The following is a 12,076-nucleotide window of genomic DNA, read 5'->3' as shown; positions in this document are numbered from 1 at the left end:
CTAGACAGCATTTAAAAATTATCTAGAAGAAAGTGAGGACTGCAGATGCTGGAGATCAGAGCTGAAAAATGTGTTGCTGGAAAAGCGCAGCAGGTCAGGCAGCATCAAAGCTCCTTTGATGACCTGCTGCGCTTTTCCAGCAACACATTTTTCAGCATTTAAAAGTATGACAACATACAATGAAATGGGAAGCAGACAAGAAATCAAAAACTTGCAATTTTACCATCAGGGATAACCTGTTTGTGTTACTTCCTGTGACAGGTGAAGTTTTAAAAGCAAGATTTAATGGACTTTATTAAGTCAAAAGGAGATTGAGGGAGGTGAACTATTTGATAAGGACTCCAGACAGAAAGAAATCTCAGAGTGTGTCAAGTGAATATGCTCAAAAGTTATTTTGACAGGGAAGGAAAACAAAAGGAGACTGTGTTATTTACACACAGAGTGAAGAACCAAGCTGAGAGGATTCTAAATTGGACGTTCCTCAAATTAAGTTGGACAATGAGGAAGTTTTCAAAAATTGGGATAATTAATTGAATTACCTTGCAGGCGAAAATCGAAATGACCTGAAAGAGTTATTACTATTGCATGGGGGGGGGGGGGGGGGAAATATATGGAAATTAGCTGGGAAGTACTAACCTAATTTTGCATGATGTAGATATAGGAGATGCTGTTCCAATTAAGCAACATCCTTATAGGTATAACCCTCTAAAGTTGGCACAGGTTCAAAGGGTGATTGAAGGCATGCTCCAAGATGACATAATCAAAGTGAGTTACAGTGACTGGAGCTCACCCATAGTAATGGTGCCAAAACCAAATGGTACACAACTGTTGTGTGGACTATCGCAAACTCAATGAAGTTACAAAGACTGCTGTATATTCGATTCCATGTTTGGAAGACTGTGTTGATAAGGTGGGATAAGCAACTTATATTTCTAAGTCGGACGTACTCAGAGAATATTGGCAGGTACCTCTATCCAAAAGAACGAAGACGATTTTGGCTTTCATAAAGGTAACTGAAGTATATCAATTTAAAGATGGAAATGTGTTGCTGGAAAAGCGCAGCAGGTCAGGCAGCATCTAGGGAACAGGAGAATCGACGTTTCGGGCATTAGCCCTTCTTCAGGAATGAAGAAGGGCTAATGCCCGAAACGTCGATTCTCCTGTTCCCTAGATGCTGCCTGACCTGCTGCGCTTTTCCAGCAACACATTTCCATCTCTGATCTCCAGCATCTGCAGACCTCACTTTCTCCTCCTATATCAATTTAAAGTCATGCCGTTTGGTATGAAAAATGTGCCAGCCACATTTCAAAGACTACCGCTAAGGTATTTTCCAGATTACCCTATTGTGTCATATATACAGATGACCTGGTGACTTCTGGTCAGACATGGAAGGAACATTTGCAAGATTTATCAGAATTGTTTGATCAAAATGCAAAAACAAAGGTAAATGGGGAGTTTCGCATACCATTGATCAAATGAGTAGTGCTACAGTCCCTGGGATCGAGTGGACTTTATCGAAAATTCTAGCAGTATGACTGCTTCACTCACTGAATTGCTAAAGAAAGGCAGAAGTCTGAAGGCATTTGACAGCCTGAAACCTGTGTTAACCACTGCCTCAGTGGTAGTCACATCTAATTATGCAAGGCCATTCAAGGTGGCTATCAATGTGAGTGATGTGGGTGTCGGTGCTGTGCTTTTACAGGAGGACCGCATGAAAATTACAAGACCTACTGGATATTTCTCCAGGAAATTGACTGTTCATCAACAGAAATATTTAACAGTTGGGAAGGAGACTTTGAGCGTGGTGTTGGTGTTACAACATTTCAATGTTTATATTACCAATAATGTATCTGAGATGATCTTGTACACTGAACATAACCCATTGAAGTTTGTGGGGAAGTTTAGTGACAAAAATTCCAGACTGTTAAGATAGAGCTTGTTGTTACAGCAATTCATTCGATTTGAAAATAGTGCATGTGACAGGACAAGAAAATGTGATTGTCAATGCATTGTTGAGATGTGGAAGAGAAACGGAGGCGTTTGATGGCAGGAATTAATAGAATGTTTGCATGTTTATAGGTGGTGTAGTGTCCTAACAGTGTAGGATTAAGAGGTTTTAAAATTGACTTGGATGTACCAGTGTTGGACTGCGATGTACAAAGTTAAAAATCACACAACACCAGGTTATAGCCCAACAGGTTTATTGAGAAGCATTCGCTTTTGGAGCGCTGCTCCTCCATCAGGCGGTTGTGGAGTTTAAGATCGTACAACACAGAATTTATAGCAAAAGTTTACAGTGTGATGCAATGAAATGATATCTTGAAAAAAACCTGGATAGTTTGTTAAATCTTTCATCTTTTAGAATGACCATGTTGGTTTCAGTTCTTTCATATGTAAAACCCAGGAATGTTTCTTAAAGTTACATTCGCAAGTGAACTTTAACAATAGGTGCCATGTCAGCTCAGATAATGCATTGAAGGTGAGAGTTAAAGTCTGTCTGTCTGTCTGTGCTCCAATATTCACAGATTCTGTTCCTAAAAAGGGACTTACAGAATCTTGCATTTTATTTTGCTCAAAAACTGCATGAATCCATGTAAGTACAAATTCACCCCACAAACCTGTGTGTGTGTATAAAGGGGTATACGTCTGAGAGGGTGCATGTGTAAGTGAGTGTGGGTGTGTGTGTGAGCATATGAAAGACAACTTGCATATGAGAAAGGGTGTGTGTGTATGGGTCTGTAGGGGTGTGTGTGTGTGTGTACGCGTGCTTGTATGCAGTGCAGTGGGATCACTGTAGTGTGACATGAACCCAAGGTCCCGGGTGAGGCCATCCCCATGGGTACCGAACTTGGTTATCAGCCTATGCTCGGCCACATTGCGTTGTTGCCTGTCCCGAAGTCTGCCTTGGAGGATGGTCACCAAACGTCCCAGACTGCTGAAGTGCTCCCCAATTGGGATGGAACACTCCTAGCTGATCGTTGTGTGTGTCCATTCATCCGTTCTGTGTGTCTGAATGAAGCACTGGTTGTCAAAGGTGAAAATGTTGTGGTCGAGGATAAAACGGATGAGTTGTAGGATAGTGCTCAGAGATTGGCAGTTGGTGTTGAGTACTGAGGCTGTTGCCGCAATGCCATCATCATGGGAGTTGCTGGTTTAGAGTGCTGAAATGTCCATTATGATGAGGAATGTTCCTGGTTTGACTGGTCCGTTGGTGCTGAGTTTCTGTAAGAAATCTGTAGTGTCACGACAGAAGCTGGGGGTCCCCTATACAATGGGTTTCAAGATGCCTTTGACACAGCCAGAGAGGTTCTCACACAGGGTCTCCATTGCCCAATACGATGGGATATCCTGGTCTGTTGGCTTTGTGCATCTTTGGAAGGCAATAGAAATCATCTACACGAGAAGTATGTGGGATGAGGGTGGATAGGTAACTGTGAAGGACTGGATCCAAAGTCCTGATTACTGTGTTTAGTTCACGGGTGTGCTCTTTGGTCAGATTAGCTGGTAATTGCCTATAGTGTTCCTGGTTGTGAAGTTGTCGGTACACTTCCTTGCAGTGTAATCTGTTCAATTCTGAATGATGATGATTCCTCCTTTATCTGCTGGTTTGATGACAATGTTGTGATTGGTTTTGAAAGCACGGATGGTGTTACGTTGTAATCAACCTTGTAGGTACGGCTGATGAATCTGGCATTTATATATTTCCTGACGGTTTGAGCACACGTTAAGCCCAGCAGCGGCCCTTCGGTGGGGTCCAAGTTGACTCCTTCTGTGGTCGCCTCTCTACATATTCCTGTGATGACAGTTTCGGTTCACTGGTGGGCTAATTGTGATTACTGCTGGCATCTTGAAAGAATTCCGTGTTTCATTCGTTTGATGAATTCTTCCATGTCTGCTGCAAGACCCATGGGGTCCATTTTGGTGGTGGGGCAGAAATTGAGACCCTGCTAAGAACTTCAATCTCTTCTGGTTGAAGGGTATGATCCAATAAGTTGACACTCAACTTTGCTGTGGTGATAACGTTTTCCACTGTGGTACCATGACAGGCTTGGCTACCGCTGGTGGCAATGCCAAGTTCTTGGTGTACATGTACATGGTGTGGTTTCATCGCCTTGCCTGTTTGGCAACATCCTACAATTGTACTACAGTATGCTGAGTGCAAGCTGAGTGTGTGGACTCCATCTTAATTTCGAGATTGTGGCACCTGCTCTAGTGTTGGTGTACGAGATGATTGAGGACTTTGCGAGAGGTGCGATGGCAAAGTCTGTGTTGTAGGTTAACTTGAGTGGGTTTGTGATCCGTAATCCTTTTGGGATCTTTCCTGCATTTCTGCAGAAACCTCATGCCTGTGTCGATATGTTCAATCATCTTGGAGATCCTGTCCACTTTGAGCCAGCAGTTAGTGGTTTCGATTGTAGTTATGATTTGGAGGTGCCGGTGTTGGACAGCGTTAAAGAAATCACACCACCAGGTTATAGTCCAAAAGGATTGTTTGGAATCGCTAGCTTTTGGAGTGCTACTCCTTCATGAGGTAGTTGTGGAGTATAAAACCGTAAGACACAGAATTTATAGCAAAAGTTTACAGTGTGATGTAACTGCAATGATATATTGAAAAACACATGGATTGTTTGTTAAATCTCTCATGTTGGTTTCAGTTCTTTCAAGTGTAAAACCCAGAACTCTTTGAAAGTGCTAGCTTTTGGAGCATTGCTCTTTCATCAGGTGCTTCTTCACCTGATGAAGGAGCAGCACTCACGAAAGCTAGTGTTTCCAATTAAACCTGCTGGACTATAACTTGGTGTTGTTTGATTTTTAACTTTTAAAATGAAGCCATCTTTGGATGTTCATGGTTATTTTTAAAGGAGGGGGAGGTGTGACAATACTGATCCTTTAACAAGGTTATGTGTTGTCCTTGTTTTTTTTTCCCCCCAAGAGGGCTTCGTAAAGACACAGGTTCTGATGTGTCTGGTTTGGATGGGTTTTAGGGTCAATTTAATTCTAGCTAATAGATACTGGCTCAGGCAAAATGCTTTCAAGTTGAAAAAATAATTTGTACAATGAAAGGAGAGTGGCTAGTTCTCCCAGCTCAGCTTTTTTTTTCTGGTCTGGCTGTTCAGAGCTGCCAGTTAGCTTTTTGAGGCTGCTGGTTCAACAAACAGATACACGAAAGGAGGTGTTCTAGGCTGAATTTCTCTGCCATCTCTCTCCCGTAAAACCCTTTGTTTGATTTTTCTATTTTTGCCAAATTCCTGCAACAATCTCCATTTGCATCAACTTTTCTGTCTGTTCTTGCACCAGATGTGGTGCATCTGCCTCCATCTCACCAACATCATCCATCTGGATAACATTGAACTTACCTGCTCCAATGCTTATCTTTGTAATCATAGCCAGGAAATCATTTTATTGGTTTGTCTTATGTTATTAACTCTGGTGTCCTCAAAGGAAATATCCTTGGCCCATTCCGATTCTCATTTTCACAGCAACATCATCTAAAAAAAGTGTCACTTTCCACAAATTTGCTGTTGCCATGTATCTGTGTCTCAACACCACGTCTCTTGATTCCACCATTGTTTTAAGTGAGGGTGGTTTGTCAGAAGACAGAAATTTCCAACTAAATATTTTAAGTCCAAAGCCATTGGTTTTGTTCGTCGAAAGCTTTTAGAATCATTAATTCAAACCCCCTATCTGGCAATTCTATGATTGACACATTTAAAATAAGTGGGGAAAACAAGTTGCAATAAAGAAATAAGAAATTTATTGATGGATTATGGATAGTTAGGTGAATAGGCCAAACTTTGGCAGGTAGAATTTACTAATTTTGGTTGGCGGTTTAGAAAGGCATTGTATTACCTAAATGAATTTTCTCTTCAGAGTGTTTCAGTGCAGAAGGATCTGGGTGTCCTTGTGCATGAAATCACAGAAAACTAGTATACAGATAGTAAAGGAAGGCAAATGGCATTTGGTATTTATTGCTAAAGGAAGAGGGTATAAGGGAAGTGTCACTACAACTAAAGGCATGAGTGAGACTGCATCTGTAGTATTGTGAATAATTGTGGTCTCCTTACTTGAGGAAGGATCTGGATGTATTGGAGGCAGTTCAGAGGTTGATGAGAGGTTTGTCTAATCGGGAAAGATTGAGCAGTTTAGGCGTACACTCTCTGGAGTTTAGAATAATGAGGAGGAGATCTAATAGAAATGTACAAGATGCTAAAGGGGATTGACAAAGTAGACAGAGAGGATGTTTCCTTATGTGGAGCATCTAGAACGATGAGTCATAATGTTAGGATAGGGTTGCAAATTTAAAAGAAATGAGGAGAAATTGCTCCTCAAAAGGGTCATGAATCTGTGGAAATCCTACCCCAGAGTTTGGTGTATGCTGGGACATGGAGTAAAATTTGAGGAGGAGATAGGCAGACTTTTAATTATTGACAGATGGAAAGGTTATGGAGAGCGAGCAGGAAAGGAGTTGAGATCAGCTATCATTGTAGTAAATAGTAGAGCAGGCTCAAAGGCTGAATTGTCTACTCCTGCTTCAGGTCTTATATTCTTCCAAGTATCCAAGCACATATCCACAGCATCACTGAGGTTGCATTTCTACTTTTGTATCACTATCCAATTTTACTAGTCTCAGCTCAACTTCTGTTGAAACTCTCATCCATGACTGACTACTCTCAGTCAATCCTGACCAATCTTCTATGTTGTGCCTTCCATGAACATCAGGTAATTCAAAACAAAATTGCTAATGTCGCCACGTGCATCAATTTCTGTATACCAAGCACATGTCATCTTTAAACGGAAACCAATTTTAAAATTCAATGTTTCCCCTCAGACTCCCCATTGCTTCATCTTTATGGTCTCCTCCAGCTACATGCAAGGATTCTGGGTCATCCAAGATGGAGGATGGGTCCTTTTTTTTTTTGAGGTATTTTAGGTGCTGGAGGTGATTTCCTCAAATTCCAGGAGCAGCAATGACTGTTTTGGAACTTTGGAAAAAAGAAATCAAAACAAGTGCAGTTTTAAAAGGGAGAAGTGCAGACAAAGGAAGCACATGGTGAGGACAGTGCACGGACGGAGAGAGAGAGAGAGAGAGAGAGAGAGAACCTGCACAGTTACTGCCTTTGCTGTTTTTGAATTCATGTGTTGCTGGACATCGGAGTCCATCTGGGAAAATTAACAATGAAGAGCTCATGCCCGAAACATCAATTCTCCTGCTCCTTGGATGCTGCCTGACTTGCTGCGCTTTTCCAGCAACACATTTTCAGCATTGTATTATAGACCCCCTAATAGTCAGAGGGAAATTGAGAAACAAACTTGTAAGGAGATCTCAGCTATCTGTAAGAATAATAGGGTAGTTATGTCGGGGATTTTAACTTTCCAAACATCGATTGGGACTGCCATAGTGTTGAAGGTTTAGATGGAGAGGAATTTGTTAAGTGCGTACAAGACAATTTTCTGATTCAGTATGTGGATGTACCTACTAGAGAAGGTGCAAAACTTGACTTACTCTTGGGAAATAAGGCAGGGCAGGTAACGGAGGTGTCAGTGGGGGAGCACTTTGGGGCCAGCGACCATAATTCTATTAGATTTAGAATAATGATGGAAAAGGATAGACCAGATCTAAAAGTTGAAGTTCTAAATTGGAGAAAGGCCAATTTTGACGGTATTAGGCAAGAACTGTCAAAAGCTGGTTGGAGACAGGTGTTCGCAGGTAAAGGGAAAATAGGAAGCCTTCAGAAATAAGATAACAAGAATCCAGAGAAAGTATATTCCTGTCAGGGTGAAAGGGAAGGCTGGTAGGTATAGGGAATGCTGGATGACTAAAGAAATTGAGGGTTTGGTTAAGAAAAAGAAGGAAACGTGTCAGGTATAGACAGGATAGATCGAGTGAATTCTTAAAAGAATATAAAGGATGTAGGAATATACTTAAGAGGGAAATCAGGAGGGCAAAAAGGGGACATGAGATAGCATTGGCAAATAGAATTAAAGGAGAATCCAAAGGGTTTTTACAAATATATTAAGGACAAAAGGGTAACTAGGGAGAGAATAGGGCCCCTCAAAGATCAACAAGGTGGACTTTGTGTGGAGCCACAGAAAATGGGGGAAATACAAAATGAATATTTTGCATCAGTATTTACTGTGGAAAAGGATATGGAAGATATAGACTGTAGGGAAATAGATGGTGACATCTTGCAAAATGTCCAGATTACAGAGGAGGAATTGCTGGATATCTTGAAACGGTTAAAGGTGGATAAATCCCCAGGACCTGATCAGGTGTACCCGAGAACTCTGTGGGAAGCTAGAGAAGTGATTGCTGGGCCTCTGGCTGAGAAATCTGTATCATCGATAGTCACAGGTGAGGTGCCGGAAGACTGGAGGTTGGCAAACGTGGTACCACTGTTTAAGAAGGGCGGTAAAGACAAGCCAGGGAACTATAGACCGGTGACCCTGACCTTGGTGGTGGGCAAGTTGTTGGAGGGAATCCTGAGGGACAGGATGTACATGTATTTGAAAAGGCAAGGACTGATTAGGGATAGTCAACATGGCTTTGTGCGTGGCAAATCATCTCTCTCAAACTTGATTGTTACTTCTTCAAAAACCTTGATGAGGGCAGAGCAGCAGATGTGATCTATATGGACTTCAGAAAGGCGTTCAACAAGGTGCCACATGGGATACTGATTAGCAAGGTTAGATCTCATAGAACAAAGGGAGAACTAACCATTTGGATACAGAACTGGCTCAAAGGTAGAAGACAGAGGGTGGTGGAGGGTTGTTTTTCAGACTGGAGGCCTGTGACCAGTGGAATGCCACAAGGATCGGTGCTGGGCCCTCTACTTTTTGTCATTTACATAAATGATTTGGATGTGAGCATAAGAGGTACAGTTAGTAAGTTTGCCGATGACACCAAAATTGGAGGAGATGTAGTGGACTGTGAAGAGGGTTACCTCAGATTACAACAGGATCTTGACCAGATGGGCCAATGGGCTGAGAAGTGGCAGATAGAGTATAATTCAGATAAATGCGAAGTGCTACATTTTGGGAAAGCAAATCTTAGCAGGACTTATACACTTAAATGGTAAGGTCCTAGGGAATCTTGCTGAACAAAGAGACCTTGGAGTGCAGATTCATAGCTCCTTGAAAGTGGAGTCGCAGGTAGATAGAATAGTGAAGGCGGCGTTTGGTATGCTTTCCTTTATTGGTCAGAGTATTGAGTACAGGGTTGGGAGGTCAATTTGCAGCTGTACAGGACATTGGTTAGGCCACTGTTGGAATATTGCGTGCAATTCTGGTCTCCTTCCTATCGGAAAGATGTTGTGAAACTTGAAAGGGTTCAGAAAAGATTTACAAAGGATGTTGCCAGGGTTGGAGGATTTGAGCTATAGGGAGAGGCTGAACAGGCTGGGGCTGTTTTCCTTGGAGCGTCAGAGGCTGAGGGGGTACCTTATAGAGGTTTCCAAAATTATGAGGGGCATGGATAGGATAAATAGACAAAGTCTTTTCCCTGGGGTCGGGGAGTCCAGAACTAGTGGGCATAGGTTTAGGGTGAGAGGGGAAAGATATAAAAGAGACCTAAGGGGCAACTTTTTCCACACAGAGGGTGGTACATGTATGGATTGAGCTGCCAGAGGATGTGGTGGAGGCTGGTACAATTGCAACATTTAAGAGGCATTTGGATGAGTATATGAATAGGAAGGGTTTGGAGGGATATGGGCCGGGTGCTGGCAGGTGGGACTAGATTGGGTTGGGATATCTGGTTGGCATGGACGGGTTGAACCGAAAGGTCTGTTTCCATGCTGTACATCCCTATGACACAATCCACCCATCACTCCCCTGTCCCTTCCTTCGGAAATCTGTACTTGCTGCATTCTGGTCACTTATGCATCCCCAATTTAATCAGTCCACAGTTGCTATGGTCCAAGACTTGAGTTTTCTCCCCAGACTGGTGGTTTTCACCAGCCACAGCCCTGGCGTGCAGTGAGAACTTTCCAAATATGCAGTCAAATGTTGTACAAAGATAATGAAAATCACTAAGACAAACATTGTTCTGTCTGACCAAAATAATAACTCCTAAAACTTGTGAAAATTAATCAAATTAAAAGCAAAGTATTAATCTTTTGCTACTAAAATATGAACATCCTAAACACATGGTTTCACATTTTCCCTTTGACCATGTGTTTAGTGAGACCATTCCACAGTGTGCAGTGGGCCATGTTACTGAAAAGGTAGGAAACCACTACTCTAAATCACTTATCCTATCTCTTCTCCTTTAAGACTTTGTATAAATCTACTTTATGATCAGGCTTTAGATTCCCTAGCCTTTTGATGTCGTAGCCTACTGTCTCAAACATGTTAGTGCCAAATTTTATCTGACATGTCCCTGTGAGGATTCTTAGGAATTTTTCACAGTATTGAAGACTGTATAAATACATGCTATTGAGAAACATTTTGACAGCATGTGTTTTCTTTATACATCTAAAATGGAACTCCATTTCTTTCTGTCAATTATAAATACAGCTGAATATTTTTAATATGCTGACACCCTCCTTTAAATATGGGCACTGGGATTTCAGTCAAATGGAATAAGCCAAAATCTTTGAAGCAGAACAAGCAAATGAAATGTGTCCCATTTTCCATTAATTATTTGAATGAATGTTATTTAAAAAAGGTTTTCCTCAGGTGACCTTAAGGCATTCTATGAATTCCTGCAAAAGTGAAATACAGAAATGAAAATCAATAAAAATAATTAATCAGATAGGAAAAGCAGGTCAAAACATTTGTCCTACCAGTCCAGACAGACAGTCTATGCTCATCATTGTACCATTGGAGTAAAAGGGGCAAAAATACTTACTTGGATTTTGAACCAACCTTTCCACTGGAGCTATCCTTGAACCTTCCTTACATTTTAATGTTCTGTTTTTTAAAAAAGTAACAAACATGTCATAAAACCTAAAATGACCATTTAGAATATACACACATATATATTTGAAGATGTGTTATTTAGTACTTTTGCTGTTATCAATATATCCATCTGCACACAACATGGAATTAAATACATATATATATAATTATAAAAGTATTAGTTGCATCTAATTAAACTATAGTTTGCAAATTTGTATATTTCCAATTCAGGTTTTTAAAACAAAACAGGCATGATCAATCATTAGTGGCCAATACATATTAAATACTCAAAAGAAAATCTTCACATCTTTCACCTGAGTGGCCACAATTTTTCCTCTGTTATTCAAGTAGTGTCTGTACTATAAGTGCAGATTTATATACAGTGACAATTTGGTTGGATTCCAGTAAAGACATTAAGTTATAACCAAAATCAATACCGGTATATGATCTTCACAGATCAAAATAGATGGCAGTGAGGTGAAAATATAAAATATCATTAGCAATTTTCATGTTGCGAAATTTGATTTCATCATCATCTTTGGACAACAATACATTAATTCTTTCAGAAATATCACAACATATGTATGCAATTATCCAGAAATGGGATAGGTTGTTTCCACAATATTTAAATTGTATACAGTACAGCACAATCAGAATTTCAGAAATTTGTAAAGTCTTGGATAAGTAGACTATCCTTAAACTACATAGCTTTGGAATCTTCAGACTTGGAAAGAGAGTGAAGCAATTGAATATTTGGATTGTTTACAAGTTGCACGTAGAATGTACAGTTTCCTTTTAGTACTTTATAAGCTCCATACATTCACCTGATCACTACAGTTTCTGTTTGAGGAAAGCTGACAGTTGTGGTGCAAATTCAAAAGCATACAAGGCTGAACAGTGCTTTCATTTCCTGCTGAGTAGTTTGTTTCTCATTGAAAAATTCCATGAAAATGTCCTTTATAAGAATGAATCTTCAATTGGTGGGGCATAAGAAAAACCAATAAATGCATCATCAGCTTCTAAAACACTAGCATTTACAACTGAACGGTCAGGAGATCGACAAATAGATTGAGGAACTGGTTCTTCTGTGAACTCTGGATCAAAATTTTGTAGATCATCAGGTCCAGCCTGAAACACAAATATTGTTGTCACATATTCACAAAACAACACTGCATAGTTT

General features: G+C 40.6%; 1 protein-coding gene across 11 annotated transcripts in view; it reads right to left on the bottom strand.

Moving 5' to 3' along the window:
* Positions 1-10,195: 10,195 nt before the first annotated feature.
* Positions 10,196-12,076, bottom strand: part of sgk3 (serum/glucocorticoid regulated kinase family member 3) — a 134,326-nt gene continuing 132,445 nt past the window's right edge. For 10 of the 11 annotated variants that reach the window (XM_087985946.1, XM_087985944.1, XM_043689259.2 and 7 more), the window contains one exon: positions 10,202-12,024. In XM_087985946.1, the coding sequence (XP_087842072.1) occupies positions 11,854-12,024 (171 nt within the window). In that variant the 3' untranslated portion in view covers positions 10,202-11,853. Of the gene's footprint in view, positions 12,025-12,076 lie in introns of all 11 variants that reach the window. The other variant, XM_087985948.1, reaches the window with a different exon arrangement.

The sequence above is a fragment of the Chiloscyllium plagiosum genome, unplaced genomic scaffold, assembly GCF_037043375.1.
Source record: "Chiloscyllium plagiosum isolate Xiang-an unplaced genomic scaffold, Cpla_swu_hap1 HiC_scaffold_4, whole genome shotgun sequence".
NCBI classification, from domain to species: Eukaryota; Metazoa; Chordata; class Chondrichthyes; order Orectolobiformes; family Hemiscylliidae; genus Chiloscyllium; species Chiloscyllium plagiosum.
Note: the sequence above shows the minus strand (reverse complement) of the source record. Positions and strands in the feature narration are given on the sequence as shown.